Source organism: Bombus terrestris, chromosome 15 (assembly GCF_910591885.1).
Source record: "Bombus terrestris chromosome 15, iyBomTerr1.2, whole genome shotgun sequence".
NCBI lineage: Eukaryota > Metazoa > Arthropoda > Insecta > Hymenoptera > Apidae > Bombus > Bombus terrestris.
Window position 1 is genome coordinate 6,229,003 of NC_063283.1, and position 21,366 is coordinate 6,250,368.

General features: G+C 35.0%; 2 protein-coding genes and 1 long non-coding RNA gene across 9 annotated transcripts; 1 reads left to right on the plus strand and 2 right to left on the minus strand.

Moving 5' to 3' along the window:
* Nucleotides 1–10,593: 10,593 nt before the first annotated feature.
* Nucleotides 10,594–12,546, minus strand: LOC100649312 (max-like protein X). The gene is made up of 5 exons (XM_003401400.4): nt 12,405–12,546; nt 12,036–12,182; nt 11,572–11,951; nt 11,365–11,478; nt 10,594–11,284 (listed from the first exon to the last, which is right to left on the minus strand). Exons 1-5 carry the CDS (start codon nt 12,439–12,441, stop codon nt 11,228–11,230), a joined length of 735 nt encoding a protein of 244 aa, XP_003401448.1. The 5' UTR covers nt 12,442–12,546; the 3' UTR covers nt 10,594–11,227.
* LOC100649191 (F-box only protein 28) lies at nt 12,421–20,324 on the minus strand. 7 transcript variants are annotated; one of them, XM_048412982.1, is made up of 7 exons: nt 19,505–20,096; nt 18,036–18,315; nt 17,676–17,924; nt 17,393–17,588; nt 16,916–17,277; nt 16,315–16,738; nt 12,421–12,773 (listed from the first exon to the last, which is right to left on the minus strand). In XM_048412982.1, exons 2-6 carry the CDS (start codon nt 18,276–18,278, stop codon nt 16,331–16,333), a joined length of 1,458 nt encoding a protein of 485 aa, XP_048268939.1. In that variant the 5' UTR covers nt 18,279–18,315; nt 19,505–20,096; the 3' UTR covers nt 12,421–12,773; nt 16,315–16,330. The 7 variants fall into 7 exon arrangements, with proteins under 7 accessions (XP_048268939.1, XP_020722453.1, XP_012172663.1 ...); XM_020866794.2 differs by lacking the exon at nt 12,421–12,773 and having other exon boundaries at nt 12,969–16,738; nt 19,505–19,887; nt 19,988–20,124; XM_012317273.3 differs by lacking the exon at nt 12,421–12,773 and adding an exon at nt 12,969–15,388.
* LOC110119913 lies at nt 20,157–20,924 on the plus strand. Its single transcript, XR_007226650.1, has 3 exons — nt 20,157–20,296; nt 20,388–20,519; nt 20,597–20,924. It is a non-coding gene; the product is annotated as an uncharacterized LOC110119913 (long non-coding RNA).
* Nucleotides 20,925–21,366: the final 442 nt, after the last annotated feature.

Sequence of the window (21,366 nt, forward strand, 5' to 3'; positions counted from 1 at the left end):
TAGAGGAGCGACGCGTGGTTATTTTGTGTGAGATTATCTTAACGGTACGATGGATTTGAACAGGTGGAATCGCTGACGAGACGCGCGTGAAATCGAAATTGCAACGACTTCAAGTCTGGTCGAGATTTTAATCGACTAAATATTGTTTACCGAGTAGAACACGTCGAATACCATTTATTAAACAATCGTAATTATCGTGCTGCCGGATGAAGGAAGGGCGCGACTTGTAAAGTGAATGACAATTGTTCAGAGAAAGCATACTTTTATCAGTAAAAAAAAAAAGACACGATGGAATCAAAATCGATTTATTCGCATCTTAAACCCTTTTTACCAGAGCGCATATACGATTCGTTTCAGATTCTATCGCTATGCGTGTTCCTCTTGAGGGAGGAAGACGGTCGCAGAGGGTGTCAGAGGCGGAAACTGTGAGTGTGAGGATGCGCAAGATAAACCGGTCCTGCCCGACAGTCCTCGCGCGACTCTCGTGCTGTGAACATCGCTCGCTCGGCTTCCAATCAAGAACGAGAGTATCCGAAACACTCGACGACGACGACTCGAAACTTTTCTACGATTCACCGTCCAAAGTAACATTCACCGGCTTCGACACCCTAACCGTTTTCGCGAGATACTTTGTAAGACTTCGCGTAAACGCTGCGAGCTTTCCACCACGGACAGCATGAAGAGACCTAACTCGACGCACGTGACGATGGAAATTTTCTCGCCGATGAAAAGTGAGAAAGAAGTGCGGTCGAAGTTTCAAATACGCACACGCGACGCGAACGAATGAAGAATCTGTCGGAGTAACAGGTCAGTTGATAGGCAGAGAAATTCGAGTGGATACGTTTAGCTCGAGCGATTTTCGAGTAGCTACTTGTTGTATCGGCATATCGGTTATAGCGTTGGTTGTTCACGATCGTTGTTGGTCACGTGTTGGTTACTGGTCGGATTTTTTTATAGACAACAGGGGGTGAGTCAAGTAATTTCGAAAAGATTAAACAGAATTTCGAAAGGAATTAATTTGGTTTAGGAAAAATTCGTTTTGTTGTACGTGCTTGGAAGAGCTCGAAATAAGGTTTATCTCGATTTCATTCATCTTTGCTCCTTTCTTTTCTTTTTGTTTCCTTTTTTTTTTTTTGTATTTTTGGTTGGATATAAAGCAGTGTAGAGTTATATATTTATAGTTAGAGTGCTGGAGCGTTAACGGGTAAATGTTTAGTTGAAACTCGAAAGAGCATCGATAGTTGCTAAGAGGAGTGAAATATGGTTAATTAAAGTGGTGTCTAAAATCAATATCTCCACGATAAAACGTAATTTTCTGTTTGCAGGTAACTTGACTACCTGTTAAATGCGCGTTGACATAATAAATGTAATTACTTTGCTGTCTTAAGTTCTTGTTACTTTTTGACAAAACGAGTCTTCGATCTTCGGACATTTCTTTTCCCTTTTCTTCCAAAAAGCAGCGATTTCCAGTAAAATCTAGAGAACGAGTCACTCGACGGTAACGAGCGAACTTTCTAAACGAAAATAACAATTTTATGAATACGTGCATCAAACTTCCTCTTCGACTTTGAAAAATCTAAATTGCCAAACTATTTGCAACTTCTCTTTGCAAATACTTCTAGGAAACCTGCCAGCTGCTGATAAAATCTATCGAACAAGTTACCCCAAGAACAAATTTCCAAACAATTTTCTGATTCGCGCACACCGACTCTCTTACAATTACGAAAAGCTCATTACATTTTCTCACCACACAGTCGTAAAGGAAGCTACACCAACGCTCGATAAAATGCATTCGAGTTCGTTGACTCGTCCTGATGATACCTTCCCGAGAGTTGAGAAAGTCAAAACGGTAATTAATGAAACAGGTGTCGGCGTCGATATTGCTCGACACTGAAAACGATGTCACGAAAACGAAACGGAGCATCGTTAAAACCTGAAGCGTCTTCGAGGTACACCGGAACGTCTATCAAAACGAAAACGATAAATAACCAGCTAGTTGTTGCGATCTCTTTGAAAAGTATGTAATTTCGTACCTAAAATATTTCGGAGAAAGTAAGCGACGACGAGTATACTCGTCAAGCACAGAGCACGTGTGACTGTTGTAACGAAATGTTGAAAAGAATTAAATTGTAACGAAATCACTGTTGTATTGTTTAATTTTATTACTGACAGAGCTCGTCGTAACGCAAACATTGTCATATTTTTCATGACGAGTATACTCGTCAAGAACAACTAACTGGTCAAAAGAATGAAAACGAGGTTGGGGAGCTAGAGCTAGAGCTCGTCGTAACGCAAACATTGTCATATTTTTCATGACGAGTATACTCGTCAAGAACAACTAACTGGTCAAAAGAATGAAAACGAGGTTGGGGAGCTAGAGACTGTCGAGATCCTTCTAGCAGCGTTCAACGCTGCTATATTTCAACGAATTGAATGAAATTCTCTCGCTGTATGACGCGGCGGAGTATCGCAATTTCGTCGGTAAGTTTACTCGCCAGTTCGTGGGAGAAATTTACATGCAAATGGTCGTACTCGGGTCGTCGGGAAAGGAGAAGACGCTTCTCGTCAACGGCTAGCCTCGCGACTGATACGCTGGAAATTGCTGATCCGCGTCACTGGAAAATTCTCAGATGAGTTACATCGTTACGGCTCGAGCGACTGAATCGAGAAGTTTCCGCTTCCGAAGACGAAAAACGAGAAGAAGACGAATTTTAAAAAATATCCTTCGCGCAGCATCAGAGAAATTGATGATTATAGAGGAAATCAGCATTTGAATAGGAGAATCTGTACGTCTCGAGAAATGTAAGGCTGTATCACGCATATGTTTTATCGTTTGCATATATTGGTTACTTTAAGTTTTCGTTCTAATCGTGTCGTTGGAAAAATTTGGTTATACTAATGGCTGGCTTAGAAGTTTTAATACGTCTTTTCAATATATTTCTCTGTATTATTTTTTGGAAGCAACACGTGTAGTGTGCCATTTTGTAACATTTTGTAGCTTGCGATTTGTACTTTTTGATATTATATATTTCATTTGATTGATTAATTCTATTCTATCTCGTTATTTGTTTGGGAAGGACTATGGAAAAATTGAAAATTCCTGTACCTTCGCGTCGCTGATGGAAGCGGAACTTCAAACACTATGCAATCTTTTTTGTCGCTCCTACTGTCTAATTAATGCTGTTTTCGGGGCTACAAAGTGACATATTATTTTGTCCATTCGAAAAGATAGCACAATTAATATATTACAAGAACGCGCGAAATTATGGGCCATTCTACTATATTAACGATCACGACAATAACAGAATTATTATTGAAACTGTTATTATTTACTGAATATATCGTCCCTAAAATCGGATCTGGTTATAATTTAGTTCAACAAACAATTGATCTTTTATTTAGGGATTAATCGTGCCCCTCGAAATACCCTCCATTTAATGGTAGGATTGGTATTAATTCAAGGACATTCGTAACGAGGACCAGCTTTGTTGATCATTTTCTTCTTCCAAAAGCGTAAAATGCAATTCGATCTTCTAATTTTTCTCTGGTTTCCTTATATGCATTTGAAATGTAACGATAGATATAAAACGCAACTTTTGTGCATTCACGGTCCATGAAACGACAAGCGAGTTAAGACAAGGAGAGACTTGAGTTTCAAAGGAAGAAAAAAGAAGGAAGAATTTCATTACGGTCCTTATCTGGCCAGCCTGAATACAAAAGAATGCAAATACACGTGATCTCGTTACGTAGAATATTGTTCTTGACAGAAATGTCTCTTACTCGGACAATTCAATGCGGGGTGGACGTGACACCGATCGCCTCTATAATTAATAATATCTCTGAAAACAATATATACGATATTCTAATCCTTAATAACGTAAATAAGTGTCGAACATTATATTCTGTTAATTCTACGAACAGAAGCACTTGAAAATACAACGAAGAGCAATCGTTCGTTAAATGGCCTGAAAAATCCAATTATACTGTTATATTAACAATCACGATAGCCACGGAATCGTAAGTGAAATTACAATTGTTTATTCAATATACCGTTGTTAATATCGAATCTCGTTAACGAGAATTCAAATTCAAGTTATCGTGGAATAGAGAGAAGCATCGTGCCTTTTTGTCTCCAATTTTAACGAGGGCCTTTTCAAGGTGATTACACTGACCTGTTGCAATACGTTTCCACTTGTTAGCGAAATTACGAATCCGATTATAAATTTTCCCTCCCATTTCAGTCAGCTTAATTGAAACATCGCCGATATTTGCATTCTCGTTACGCTGCTATAATATATTCTTAAATTAAGCAACGCGAACTCGCGCCAACATTTATTATCTTATAGAGATAAATTACGATACTCCGGAGCCGTCTCGCCAGCCGTCCGAATATTTCGTAACTTTAATTAATCGTAGCTTGAAGAAGGGAAAAGAAACGAAAGCCAACCATTATTTCGTTACAGGCGAAATAATAGAGGGTATCGAAGCAAACAATTTTTCAACGGTGCGATGCTATTGTTGCGTTTGAAGGCTAGAGTTATAGAAGCTGGTTTGCATGTCAGAATGGTAAATGCTGGCTGTTAAGTAATATATAGGCTACAGCTATATAGGCTCGTACATAGGAGTAACTGTTCATAAAGGGTGGATAGTTTAACCGATAGTTTAATCGTTCGGGAGAATAATCGAGAATACAACGTGACAAACAGCCACACTACGCTCGTGTGCGTGTAAAATATAAATTCGTACGAATATATTTTATTTTCGATGTAGTGAAATATTTTTGCATAAATATTCCTGCGAATATCGCATCGCACGCAGTTTCTCAATTTCATTTTGCTCGTCCATCGTGGGTAGTATTATTATCTGTCAGATTTTAAATCAACGAACAAAATTTTAAGGAATTATTAATTCTCATTTAACGCTCATGAGCAAACGAAATTTTAATTATCGATAGGATCGATACGAATACCTCGTACTTTCCAATTATTAAAATTACTCTTCCAATGATATTCTACGCGATAAGATCATTAAACTGTTCGATAATTATTTACAATATAAAATCCACGTAAATACAACGTAACATTCGCACAACACGGAATATACAATTGCAAAACATTCTCTGGAGGTTACAAAATCGATCTCTTTTCCTCCCCGAAAAAAGGAACGAAAAATATGAACAAACACGAACAGGCGTAACAACACAGAGTAGAGAGAAACGTAGTGGATGTGATAAACATTGAAACTTAACGAAGCACGGTATGCGTGTGGATAATTGGTAAAGTGTAATTCGATTCTGAAGAAAGTAGACCGCTGAACTAAATTTTTCCGAGAATCGATCAAACCCATAGAGGATCCATCGGTAAGAAGAGAAACAGAAAAGTGGAGAACAGTTTTCTAATCCGATGAAAGGTATTTTAATGCGCGGAATAAACGTGTGGTGTCCGTCTATTGAAGAGGAACTAGAAGGAAAACGACGGAAGCTTTTTAACGTCCATTTAAACTGCGGAAACATTTCACGCGCGACGAGGATCGAAAGCGCAGTAAAAACACGGACAAAATGAGAGGTTCGCAGAGAGATGAAATTACAGAGATGTTATTACATTAACATGATGCATTCTCCGTGTTATCACATCGTGTTGTCACCTTCTTCGTATCATCCTGCCTCGCTTTTAATCCGCACGATATTAAGCACGAAACATGCCACGTCCTTGTCTAAACTTTGCCGATATTGTTAACTATTACCGACTGTCCTTCTTTGCTCTCGCATTTTTTACGCAGCGACTTCCTTGTTCCTTGAAACATTTCGAAATTTCAATGGGATCAGAATAAAACGCGACTGTGATGATCATATCGGTGAACTTTGAAATCAATTTGAAAATGTATCGAAGCTTATTAATGTAAGAAATAATCGACTGTTGAAATATTTTTGTAATCTGTGGGAAATATACAGGGTGGTTGGTAACTGGTGGTACAAGCGGAAAGGGGGTGATTCTACGCGAAAAAAGAGGTCGAAAATATGGAATAAAAATTTTTCGTTTGAGGCTTTGTTTTCGAGAAAATGGACTTTGAATCTTCGCTCGGTACGCGTGCACTTTATCACTTCTCGTTATAACGGATCTCACTGTAGATTGTTGTCTCAATGAATATTATCGCAGTTTAAGTTTGTTCAATAAGTTTGTTGTTAGAAAGTGTTCATAGAAATTTAATTAGAAGAGCAGAAGTATGTGTTCGGCAGAATGAGCAACATTTTCAGCAATTTTTGTAATAATAAACTTTATGATTACTTCATATTATTTCATTATGTATTCCTAATCATCCGTTAAAACAAACTTAACTGCGGCAAAAACAATTCTTCGGCAAAAACAAACTTAAACTGCGATAATATCCATCGAGACAACGATCTACAGTGAGATCCATTATAACGAGACGTGATAAAGTGCACGCGTACCGAGCAAAAATTCAAAGTCCATTTTCTCGAAAACAAAGCCTCAAACGAAAAATTTTTATTCTATATTTTCGACTTCTTTTTTCGCGGAGAATCACCCCCCTTCCGCTTGTACCACAGTTACCAACCACCCTGTATATTCACAAGAAGTATTTTGTAGCTTCTATATACATTTCCAAATCTGTCTCAAACTGTAATATAACTATAAAAATAATCGAGTCTCGCAGGGTTGCTAGTGAAATTCCAAAATATTTTGTATAATATACTTATTAAAATATAATATAACACAATTATAATATATTCTAATATGTATACAAGCTTTCGTATTCACGTAACACGCTGAACTCGCAACAGAGAACAACTCTGGGATTTAATATCCCAGACATTTGGTTTGAAATTTCACGAACGAAGGATTTCGTGCGGGTAAACGAACGATGTAAATCCTTTGCGAACTGCGGTGGTGTCTCTAATGAGATATGACAATAATTCCACGAGTTAAATTTCCTAACTGCGATCTGAACGCGACGACGTAAACTACGAGTGTAATCCGTTCTAATTAATTAAAGCAACGTTTAACGATAAGGTTCATCGTGACGTTACCGTCAATCGTACTGCGATGAGGATAAGATTAATTTAAAATTGGTCTGAATTTATCGAGAAAGTTCGACGGAAATGAACCTTTTACGCGAAACTACGAACTTCCCATTGGATTTCATGTGCGTGACATTTTCTTATTTTTATCCTTTTCCAACATCGAAAAAGTTATCGGCTACAGGCGGAATTCGTCTTAATTTATCGGAGGAAAGCTTGGTATTAACTTTGATTTATGAAGCAATATTAGTTGAAGAAAAACAGAGTGGATTAGCAGAAATAGATTTGTCGGTCGACATGATTTATATTCCAGTTAAATCATTCTCCATCTGTATCGTATTAATCTCCATAACGATTGTTACATTAATGGTCCGTTTTATTCCGTTATTCTTCTATCGGTCTTCTAAAAATTTGAAGAAGTGTTCGCTGAAACGTGTTTAAAGTTGAAAGTCATCTTTAAAAAATTGGTAATGGAAAGAAAATATGGTAGAGTGTCGTCGTGGTTAACGCAGAATTTTCATTCGTTTTTTAAATATCATAGTTACAATCGTAAAAGCTTAAACGTTCTCGCTCGTGTGTTCCCTTGCGTCTTCAACTTTCTCTCTGTAAATACTACTCGTTATAATAATTCTGAAAGGAAGTGGTAAATATAGGTCACCTAGTATTCGAACAATGATCAAAATTTCTGTAATAATAGCTAAATTTCGCAATACATGTCGATATCTTGATGAACAGGGTAAACTGATGAAATATCTTAAGTGTATTTAGAATTACACGTTATGTATTTTAGAAAGATGAAGATAGGAAACGTAAAATTACGCACATACGTGTCCTTGTTATTTTAACGAGCTATTATCTCCTATTATCGAAAAACAACAACGATAAATAAGTGATAAGTTCGTACAGAATTATTTCAAGATCTTAATTAATGCGTTGATTCTATATAATTCATATTAACGTCATAATGAAAAGATCTGCATTTGAATGGGCCCAAATGTGTTATTACACATGGGGTCAGATATTTTATCGTATAATTATCATACTGTAGGGGCAGACCGGTCTGCATTGAAAATCACGGTAATTATTATCGACGACCGAAGTTATACTGCAGCTTTGTACCTGTGTAATCGCTAGCCACAGACAGTATGCTCCCTTGTGCGTCGGTTATTCGATGAATACACAGTAATCGATTAATTGTCTGCATAAACATACTCGCAGTAGCAGAAATTGCAAAATAGTGGTCCTGCTATATACAGGTTGACTGACGCGATAAGGAAATTACATTTCTAGGCAATTTCGAGAAATAATTTCAATTCCAACGATATTATTATTTTCCCGTGTATAGAATAATAATTTAGTCAAAATACTTTGGACTGTTAAATAATCTGATAGAAAATAATATTGATTACGTGCTAATTTCTTATCGCTCGTAGTGCTTTATTATAATTAGGTAAAAGTCAGAACATTAATTATATAGTTTGAGTAATTATACATATTATCTGTTATTTTAATATTCTACTATTATTTAAGAAATTCTCTAACATTTCTTTAAAACCGATCGTACCGCAAATTAAAAAATGTTACCGATTAAATCGAACCGGTTAATGAGATTGAATTTCAGTAAATAATACATTTTTCCGTGAATATTAGAACATACGATTTCCCGGTTATTCCAAGGACTATGTTAGATGTATGTAGTAGAGTTTGTACGAAGTTTCAGCGACAGACTTTTCTTTGATATTAAATTAAGAGATTTTGTAAAACACGAAAGTAAAACGAATAAAAGGGCACGGAAACTTTAGAACGAAGGAAGACTCAGTCGGATACTCAAACTTTGAACTAACACGCATGAGAAAGAGTATGACTAACGTAACGTCAAATTCATTTTCTAAAGAACGAATGTACCCTCCTCCCTGAAAGTTATATTACTTGCTAGAATTCGTTTATGGAATAAATAAATAAAACGAAATCTTTACTTAAAAAAAAAGAACTTTCGTTTAAACCGGAAGAACAGTAAAAGAAAAAAGGAAGTACACGTGCGATACATTAAAAACTTTCTCGTAGCAAAAAGAAAATTACAACACGTGTACGTGATTATTTCTAGGCCGATAGCAGGTAAATACGAACTTGCCCGATGTAATTCGCTGCTTTTTCTTACAAAGAAGAGAAGATTACAGATATGATACTCGAGTCAAAATAATATCCTCCCCAAGGAACTCTGTCTTTCTTAAGTCTTCTGCATCTATTGGAGCGAAGATTAAACACATATTTCTGCAAGTAGATCCGCAAATTGCAATCATTTTTTATTCATCCATCATAAAACGTTAATACGGCCAGCACGACAAAACTTCGATAGCAAGACCGATTGTAACAGAAAATGTTTTAGAATTAACGATATTGGACAGATTGTTATCGCACGATCTCTCGCTTCGTTAGGTTCTTGTAAAACGAATGTGATCGTAAGGATTTTATTGAGTCGAAGCAAGAGTTTCATCATAAAATCGCTGCCTCTCCGAAGACGAGAATGAGAAATTGCAACGGAAGCTTCTTCAGAGATATACGTATTCTGATCGTTTCTCACCGATCATACTGCCAATAAGAGACAAGATATTGTTTCATAAGAAAATATACGCAGCCCGTATGGGATTTTTCATCCTCTAAATTACACTCAATATGGAACACTCATACAGGAGTAATCCGCTCAATGATTTTTCGCACGTACGTGACTATCCAGGAATAAATTGGATTATATGAAGCATGGATTGATCCTCTTGTTTCGTACCCAGGAATTTCCTTTTTCAAGAAGAAGACAGATTTCCATATGAGAATATTTTTTCGTCTATTTTATATATAATATATAAATAGTATGTATGTATGTATACAAATCCTTTCCTTTTTCTAAAGAACAGATAAAGAATAGGATAAGCAATTACGATATGATGGACGATTTAATGTTTTGTTGCTAATTGCATAATTTTCTTTTCTTTTTAATAGACCACGCTCTGGACTCAACTTTTCAATATCAAAGAATTGAACACCAAATAGAAGAGTGGTGAAGAATGACTATTCTGCTCACGTGTTACCTATAGAAAAATCATAATGTATTCAAACATCCTACGAATTCATTTTCACTGAAAATTATTCAAATTCTTCAGACCAACTCTGGTGATTTATTCGTAAGAATTGAAAATCAGGTCACGAGTTATATGTATTCATAGTAAAAGTTAGATGGTACAACATTGAAGATTGTGTTGTGATAATTGCCCTTAGAAATTAAAAAATAATCTATAATATTTTCTAATGAAAATTTCATTTGAATAAATTTCTGTTGCAGATGGTGTAAACATTAGCTAACAAAACGCTATCCAAAATATAACATGGGGGACGAAATTTCGATATTCTTAGTGGTGATTCTTGCAATTGGCGGTTTAATGATGATGAGCGCATTGCTGGCCTGCTACGCGTGTATCTTCCGAGATCTCTGCTGTAGACCAGAGGACAGATCAAAAAGGAGACGTGCCCAGAGCCCTCATCATGAACCTGATGATCCTAACAGACCCAGATTGGAGGCAATGCTATTAAACGATATTACACAAGGAGAAAGTATGCCTACCGAATCTGAGAAAGTTTAATCAAAAGAAACTATACGCGATATGAAATTTATATCAAGGATTAACTTCTTGAACGTAAATCGATAATCTTAGGAGAAAACTAATCAAACAGAAAATAGGAGCATTTAAAGAATATGTCGTTCACGTTTTTCATTAATGATTGTAAATACGACGTATAAACGGACAATTTGATTTTTATTTCAAACTGCTATGTTACAGATTAATGTATTATGTACATATTCAAATACATTTATATATGTATATACATACATTGTGTATTATATATATGCAGCAAACATCATGTAATAAAAAATCTCTGTTAAAAATATTTAACATAGTTTGGTCACCAACAAACGGCATGCCATATTATATGGCTGTGTCTACATCTATAATATTAATATATAAAATAAATTTCTATTTGTATTTCTCGCACAATCATTATGCTACCCGCATTGCGTATAACAACACACATACTCCCATCCTTTCTGGTAACTCTACTTAATAATTGGTCTAAGTACCCGCGAAAATGTTTTAGGTTTGAAATATTGTGCAATCACAAATGGTCTAATAATATATTCGACTAGCTGATTTGGCTATTAAGTTGTTGGAGTACGGATAGTACTACTTCGCGCAAAGTCTGAAATATTTGAATTATGTTTATTAAATGCTGTATGTTTATTACCAGAAAGATGATAATTTGAAAAATAATTTACTTACCTGAGGTTTACAATGTTCCTCTAACCAACTGAATACGCATCCAGATAATTCTGCAAAATTTGCTACTGAAATATTATTGAATGTTTGAAACAAGCGATCCATAATTGCCTGAAACTATAACAATAAATAAATTGTGGTGTATTCTTAAGATAAAATAGTTGAAAACTTAATTTTATGGAACGATTAAATTATATAGTTTAATCTTACCACTTGGAATTTGGTTTCATCGGATACTCGCATTTCTGCATGACCTGGTTGGGTCTGGTGAGCTTTCACAATCTGCTCATAATTAGCTTGCATGATACGTAAGGCAACAACTTCTTTTCTTAATGCATTACGTTCTTCTTCCTGCTTTTTCTTTTGTTGCAACAAGAATTGTATATAATCAATGGATTTTTGAAGTACTGTAGCCTTGGAAAGTTTGTAACCCGAAGAATCAGTATGTTGGCAAGTAGGAACCAAATCTTGAAGAGAATCATATCCCTTCTTGATAGCATCTCTCCTTTTCTGTTCTGCCTGTGTATGAGCCTCTCTCCTGCGTTCTTTGTAACTTATGGTTGAATTTTTATTATCACTATCTTCATCTTCTGCAATTAATTTCATTAAATTTACTTGTAAATTATTGTTATATTTTAGATAGTTTATTCTCACAAATTTCTTTACTCCGTTACCTGTATTATGAGCAGATGAGGATGGTGTATTCACTGACCCAGTACTACTGCAACGGGAAAAAGTATATTTTTCTGTAGGACTAGATGGTTCCAGCTTCATATCGCTATCTCCTCCTATATTACCTCCACTGCGCATTGCTAAATTTGCTATTTCCATAAAATACATCAAATATAATTTGCAATATTACATTTCAATATGGAACATATCGCTTACATTTTAGAATAAGAAAACATTTAAAACAGAAAATAATACGTTAAAACCATTAAATAATAACGCATAATATCTGATAATATCAAATGAGATCAAAATAACAATGTGGTAAAGCACAAACTAATAAAACTAAAGATATAAATTACGATTCCACTCACAGATTTCGTATCTATCTTTGTGCAACGTATCTGCCATTGTGTCAACGATTTATTTGTTGGAAAGGAAGAAATCGAATGTAATTAAAACGCGCACGTGGGAAGGTTACAACACAGTTGCAACAAGTAAGGTATACCAAAAATATATCGTAACAAATCACGGATATCCATAAAGATTCGATCGATGAACTATCACATTAACGAACACACACTGACTTCGAGAGACTTCTTATGTCTATCAGAAACACGATCACAGTTCCATAATAAACATCATTTCGTAACGATAACGTTATTGTCTGTGGATACTGCCATCTTCGACGGAAATCCAACTGTTGAGAGAACAGTCGACAGTGGAACAAGCAGGGTCGCCACCTATCGAAACAAAGATAGTACAAACTGTCAAACGAAACCACGTGCTCGGCTAGCAGACGAAAGTGAAAGTCAAGGTTGCATTAGACCAATCGGAGCAGTCAATCATCAACTTTCAATCGGAGCAAGTTTAATATCTTTGCTCTATTTTTTTTCCTTTTTATATATAATCGAAATAGAAAGCATTCACAAGAGTACTTCTTTTTATGTTAAATTACGTTTATTATAAGGTGTATCTAATATATATATTTACAATCGCTTTAATACACGTAAAATCATTTATGATAACTCATTTTTTTTCGGCGGTACGACGTTTCGGGCCGTAACGCTGGCAATTATATTCCTATACACTTCCTCCTCATATGTGTAAATTTTCAAAGTACACGTATATGGTATTCTCCTTCATAAATTGCTTATTGTGTACTTGTGACCCGGAGACCATTCAACCTGCTAATACACAGATATACTGCAAACAAACCATGGTCCTCGGATTTTTCTAATCATGATGAATGAAAATCGACAAATTATCGTTTCTGTGCTCGCATTGTTAACAATGCACAGTACTACTAATTAGGAAATTATTCTACTTCTAAATTGTGTATTCATTGTTATATTCGATTGTATATCCTTAGTAGATTCATATATGTAGTACACAACGCTACATTTGTATCGTTCGGGGACGGATAATGTCGGAAAGCCGATGACTGTTAAACTATTTTAAGACCATAAACTGGCAATGTGTATCATCGGAAGTGTAAATATTTCAGTGGGAGTACATTTAGTTATTGATTCATAAATACAATTCTTCTGAAGACTGTATACAGGATGCTGTTACATTCAGGGGCCTAGATTATATTCACGTAAAATGTGACTCTCGTTACACAGTTTTCTTTCATATTTTCATTCGTTCGTGTTTCTCTTCTTTTTTTTCTTTTTTATCGTTTTTCGTTCCTCTTACTATTTAATCCGTCAAAACGTATTACTATTCGCGATAATAAGCATACAATGCAAGCATTTCGAAATTTCCGACACAGTGACTTAATTACGCCCGCCCCCGCAATCCTATTCAACATAACATTAAGTAAAATTCACACATTTTTTCATTTTTATTTCATTTCTTGAATTTTCTTTTTCAATCATTTCTTCCGTAGCCAGAAACGCCCTACATGTATTTTATTTGAATAAAGGTCACTTTCCCGCAGTTAAATCGATAAAGCATCACATCGTAAATTCTCATTAAGTTTGAATTTAGTATTTTTAATATATATATATATATCACGCGCACTTACATTTCTCTCGCACAATTTCTCACATACATGCATGTTCGTGACGTACTCGTTATCCTGTCCGTTCGCTAAGTTCATTTTTTCCACCTTTTTTTTCTCCTAATTAATTTTCGACATCGATAAAAAATTATATATATTTCGATAATTATTTCATCATTAATTAATTATTATATCTTATTGTTCCATTAAAGTTTAAACTAAACTGTTCTGTGTGGTATGCATATCCTGGCAAGTACCGCACTCATATATATATATTTATATATTTATAATAAAGTATCATTTTTACTTATTATCAGTATCTTTTATATTTATTACTAGAATCATGAATTGATGATTCATGACTCTACACGTCTCACAATATTTCAAACTACAATTCTTTAAGATTAATTAGGATTGGTGCAAATAATATTAATCAATTGAATCTACGCAGTCCGATCATCGAGCATCGCGCACGGTAGTCCGTCCGACTTTAAAAGAAATTGCATAATCGCGAACTTTTTTATTGATCTGATTTAATAACTATTGATCTCAATAATCATTCACTCCTTTCTCCGGTATTATATTTTTTTCACTTTTTTGTAAGAACGTGGCGTGAAATTTGTAATTACTTTTTTAATCGATATGACTGATAAATTAAGAAACTGATATTTGGAAAATGTTCTAAAAATAATCTGATAATAATTTTCCTATAAATAATTGATCCTATAAATTATTTCCTAGCGCTATTAATATTGCAATATACACCATCTCGTGAAGAAACTTACACGTTTGAACGATGGCGAGTTGAAAACAAAATAACATCCATTATGATATTTCAACATATTTTCACTTTCTCCCTAACATCGTATTTTTTTAAGGCTCACAAAATTTCATATTATTACAAATGTTTTGATTTCATCTAGGGTGAGCTGCTCTATTAAATTAATCTTTTTAATTACACATACGTGATTTAACAGCCAAGAAAGAACATAAATCGATATATCACATGTCATTATGCAAAAGCAATTCAGCTTTCAAAACCTTTTACTTCCCCTATTCATTTTGAGACTTGAACTGATAACGCAACATGGTGCACAAACTATTTTCATAGAAAAATTATTTTTCTTTTCTTTTACTTTTTTTGTTGTTTAATTGAGCAGACTTAGATAAATTAGACAGAAATTGATATGAATATTGATGAACTTGGAGTACCTGCGCGAACTAGTCTCATTCAGTCCTCTCAGGTACTTATTCATTGATACTGCGAAACAAAATTTGCTAGAATCATGTCTAATGTCCACTCGAAATTTTATACAAAAATTTCTACAAAGACAAGAATATCCTCTTGCCTACCTGAAACAAAATTCATCAAATTTGATAATTTTTGTTTAATTCAGAATTGTAACAAATAGTAAAGTACACAGAAAGATGAATTTTCGCGACTTGAATAGAAAGAATATATTTCTTCCTTTGTTCGATTATCAAATTTTCCATTTCTGTATTTGTTCTTGCGTATTGTCTAGTAGGTATTAAATTAAGTTGTTAAGGACAAAATATTACGACAATAAAATTATGTTAGAAACGTTTAGAAAGTAAATAATAAATCAGTGCATGATTTGTAATCAAGGAATACAGAAGGTGAATTCTTGCTTGTCGCCGTATGACATTTAATCTGCTCTATCAGCATGATATTATTGTAAAATAAACATTTTATGCAAAATTCAACCCTTCCGTTCTCCTTGTATATACCGTCACGAGAATAATAATAATTAAACGGGTTCGAAAAAAGTAGCGCTCTTGTTGCTTTACGAACGACACGAATGATCAGCTATCATTTAGAATATTTGTAGACGCCACGGTGTGTGACAAATCCGTCCGTAATAAAATAGGAAAATTAATCGCGTCAATTCCCTTCGCGCGGTAACCAACATGGCTAGAATTTGTCAAAACGAGGTTCGTTGCGCGAAATGCAGGACGTTCAGGAAAGAATTTTGTACTTTTCTAACAAGGAGAGGCACGAGGTATAACACTGATTTTTCGATCAGCTTTTGTGTAACGATAGAACTGGAAATATTAATCATTTGTCCGCAAAATCGAGTACTATATTTCAATATTTTAAATTTCATCATTACGGAAAAGCTTATAGAAAAATTAGCATCGTGCCTCGGGATCTCTCTTTGTAAGATCATTCGCTCGCTAGCGTAAAGGAACATGTTACTCCAAATAGAAAAACCTTTTTCAAGAACCCAGTAAAGATGTTTACACAGATATTTTTGTACCATGATCAGTATCGATTTATATCTTCGAGCGTTTAACCTGGCGTGACTTGGCAGTACGACGAGGTTTCTTTCCAGCGTCACTCGGTGCTTCCTCTGTGGTGCATTTCCGTTTTGAAAGTAGTGAAGGCACAGGAGCCTTTGGTGGTGCCATTTCCACGGTTGGTTGTGGCGGCGCTGGCGGTGGTGGTGACGATGGTTGTTGTGTAACTGGTGGTTGTGGTGCCACTTCAGTAAGGCTTTGTGCATCCGCTATGGGAATGAAGTCTAATCCCTCATCAAGCGTTTCTGGTAATACACCTTGATTTGTTAAAGCTTGTAAATCCTCCGTTGGGACTAGCACAGATTGCCCACAGACTACACATACGGGTATTGCCGGAGACTTAGATCGCCAATACTGCAGCTCTGTTTTACACTTGTTCAATTCCTACGCAATATACAATCACAATTTCATAAACTATGAAGTAACAGAGGTACATACGAATGATTAGAAATTTCATTTTGGATTTTAGATATGTCCAACTAATATTTTTAGCCAGATTGGCACATATCTTTTCTGCCGTGTGTTATTTCTTACAAGTACTAAGAGTACCTTAGTAAATACCTGTAAGAGTGTGCTAAATTTACGAGAAGTTTCCTCGTTCTTCTTGTCGTTTTCATCAAGACGTGTAGCATATTCAACAATCTGTTTCTGTTGTTCTGCTATCTTTGCTTTGCAACTCCTCAAATCTCTACGCATTAATGTTAGTTGACTATTATATCGCTTCATGCCTTGTTTAATTTTACGAATCCGTTTTCGTAACACCATATTTGACTGTGGAGGTGACACATTAGATTCTAAGAGACCAGGATCATCCGAAGAGTGTGGAGGGGAACCTTCTCCACTATTGCTTCCTGATTTACCAGTTCCAACAGCTAAAGGTGCAGAGTCTAGGCACATGAATGGCTTGTTCACATTACTAGAAGCTGTAACATTTAAATAAATCGTATGCAAAAACGTACAATTAAAAGCAAAAATTACTATATAAAACAATACATTAATTTCGTTTTAAGAAACTTAAAATTTGTGTTGTTTGCTCACAGGAGAATGTCCCAGCAAGATCTAGGAAATCTGCCCCAAAGTAGGGAATTTCTGGTAATGTTGGTTCAATACGTTCTTTAAAGTACTCCATAGCCATAGTACTTAAATCAAACAACTCATCTGTAACTTTGTATGGTCTGGCTAATTTTGGAGTAACTCTTATATAATGTAAAATACGATTAACTTCATCTAAAATCTGAAATATAATTAAAAATTGGAACTTATGTAAATTTGTATATTGCATATTTTTGTCCTTGTAACTAGCAAGAAGAACTTCATTTACCTCTCCAGGAAAAAAACAACAATGTTTACGTTCAATGTGCTTTCCAAAACTCATCTGGAGCAAGGTAAGACGCATATGAAGGGTTTCAATAATATCTGATTCACAAGCTAATGGATGATTACGGCGTGCAGATTCACGTCTTGGCATCTGTGCTTTAATTGCCTGAAAACGATTCAACATTTGTGCCTGAAGCTTTTGAAAAGTAGAATTCAATATCGATCCACAAACACGATCCATTTGATGACAAACCTACAAAAAATAAATGTAACATGAACATATATTTCTTATAAACATCAAGAAAATATTGTGTATAAAATTTTACAAGTTATATAACCATTTCATCCCATGACTTTGACTTACAGGACGTAAATGAGCCACTGTATTATAATCCAAATAGCTAAAAATCTTATCAAGGATTTCAACTGGTAAATCAAGGAGGTTTAAATTACTATAAGGAGGTGGCTCCGAAACAGATGCTCCGGCGTATGAGCTAGTCATTGCTACAGATTGTTGTCTTCTGGATGAATTCACATCTGTAACTTCAGCAGCCGGCCCACCTCCATTACTTCCACCCATACTACTTGACTGACGAGTTGACACCATAATTTTGGTACTTTTAGCTGATCAACTCCACCAAAATCTAAAATCAAAATTCATTATGAGTAAAAATTATCTTTATACAAAAATTATTATCAGAATATATAAAGAAAAAGGATAGGAGAGTATCCATTTGAATTCAGTGATATTAGAAAATAATTTATTTATAATGTAATAAAAGGTAGGATAGTATGGTTAATGATACTGTAAACAATATACCTGTTAACAAATAAATTGCACTTAAAAAATCACTAGCTTCAAAACAAATTATGCACATATACATGCACAGATTCTTCCAGTATTTTCAAAGAACACTACATATAGTTGCATTGATTGAATAAACAATTAGATTTTATTCTGACATTCATTTATTTACACCAATTGCTCAATTGTAAAATTTCTCAGGCTTACTAAAAATTATCAATTCGAATAATATTAAATCAACCATGAGAAAAAATGTTATTTTCTATAACGCTAAATATAACAAAATTTCCCGCTGGTGCAGTTTTATGCTTTCCCAGAAGAAATTCCGAAAAACCAAATAATCAAGAACGATCGTGTTAAAAGAAACACGTAAGATTTTGATACGATGAAATATCTACGCGATAGCGAGAAAAGACAAATTCGTAATGTAACCTAGGGTCTTGAAGATTCACGTATGCCTCGGTTATTTTCATCGGTTCTCAAAGGACGAAAAACAACGAACGTTAGCAAAGGTGAAAGCAAAAAAATCCAAGAAAAAAGTTGAAACAAAATGGAAACTAAAATTCCCGAGATCGGACTGGAAGCTCCTCCAAGAGGAATCAAACTGACGAATTGAAAAAGGTACCTGAATGGTATGCGACTAGCGACCAGTTTAGCAACGGACGAGTACTTGGTGCATCGGAGGTACGAGTGTGACTGCCGAATATCTTGATCGAATTGTATGTACGATAACCAAGAAATGAAAAATACAGGTAGATAGGCATAAACAGGAGATATCTATGCTCACTACTGTAACGAGATGGCCGTTGCGTGTTATGCACACAGTCACGACAAAGTTATACAAAGTCCGATGGAAACAAACAGAGGGAAACCGGGTGACCGTGCGCAATCGATGCATCTATGACTTTTCTATCTTTCAATGAAATAGTCGAGGAAATTGTATGTATTTTTAAACGTAAACCAATAAGAAGGATCATCGTGAGAATGTGAAAAGAATGAATCGAACGAAGTGGAGGAAGATCACATACCCCCTGTTAAACGACGAAAAGCAATCACTGTATTCGCGTTGGTGTTTTCAGCGACATTTTGACGGAGATCCCTTCCTTCTCCTCACGACCCCTGCTTTAACGCTCTCGTTCTCACTTCGTTTCACTATCGAAGCTTTCTCGTTTCGTCTCAAGTATCCCTATCACTCTCGTTCGTTGCTGCTTTTCTATATACCTCTCTCTTTCTGTCTTACATTGAATATAACTCGTGTAACTATGGCGCACTCACACGCGTATAATCCGTACCCGGAAAAAAGCCCGCGCGTGCAGCGAAGAAGAAATGCTTCTTTTCCGTTACTTATCTCGGGGCCTGTTTTCTCTCTTTCACCTTCAGAAAATCACCATCGAGTGCATCGGTTTCGAGTCTATAAATACCAGAATAAAGGATAACAATGTCACTATCTTACGAAGCTGTCTTACTCGCAAACAAGGTTCGGTTAAACTAGACAAATTTTTATTATTTACTTTCTCTCTTTTTTTTTAATGTGTATATGGTTTGGTTCTATTGGTGCGAATCAGCTTAGTTTCGCATGGCTACAATCAAGATCAGCGCACAATCAACGCCGACGTCGACGATGACGACTATCGCGACGACGACGGCGACCAAATGTACATGTGTATCCCGTAGTATCGTCACTTCGTTCAACGGTTACTCACATTCCGTGAAAACTTACCCACCGACACACGACGATTCTCGATTGGTCGACTGACAGGCTAGTTCGCAACGCACACTATTCCAACAGTATTGTAATGGCTGCTCCACAATCTGCGCAGGTAAGAATCACTCTGAGCGGTAAAGATGTATCCATACCCACAGTAGCGTCGTGAATAAGAGAGAAACTCGTAAAAATTTTCTTCTTCGAAGCTACGCCAGCGACATCTATAGATCGCGCTAATCAAGAAAAGAGCGTGTAATTTAAATTTAAAAAGGGTACCAGCCCCATAACCAGGATTATGTGATCCGATTTGGAGTTTCGATCAATGTTGGAAGTGAAACGTACGTATTATTAAAACATTATAATTGATCTGAGCTCAAATGCAGTAAATAATAGTTTCTTTTGTTTCTTTTTACAGGAATGCGTTTAGATGATTAACACGCTAATTTAATGTATATCGAACATTATGTAAATATTAAACTATTAATAACAATGTAAAGAAAAGAAAAACAAAAGGTAAAAAATTTGTTGTTTAAATTTTGGTCAATAATTGTTCTGGGTATATAGTTTTGTCTTTGCAATAAATAGATCAGAAAGTCATAAAATTGGAGAGAATTTGATCGATAGAAATTTTTATTGTTAAAATTGTATAATATTGAAAATATTTTCTGTATTAAGAGATATTAAATAAACAAGTTCTATCTACATGTATCTTCGTACAATATAAAGTTTCATGTATAATTCAATCAAATCTATATTTATATCTATACATAACTATAAAATTATTTATCATTCGGTAAGGGTATTTTACGATATATAAAATCATGTATAACTTATTAATATATAAAATAATAGGACATCCTTATCGTACAATCCTATTGTCTTTTTTTATGTACATACTAATATAATGTACATATTAAAAATCTCACGAGATTAAATGACTAGCTGAGGTCAACTTTCTTGTAAACCAACCAAGCCATTGTAAGATATATTAATGCTTACATCTTAAAACATTATAATATGATAACGCACGACATGAAAAGATATAGAATTGCCCGATCTATCATATACATAATCGTCTTATTGTGACTCAAAAATGAGTCTTTTTCGAGTTATGGCATAATTTTCTTTTCTATGAATTATTAGCAATAGAAATAAATCTTTTCTAATGTTTTTGTAAAGAAGGCA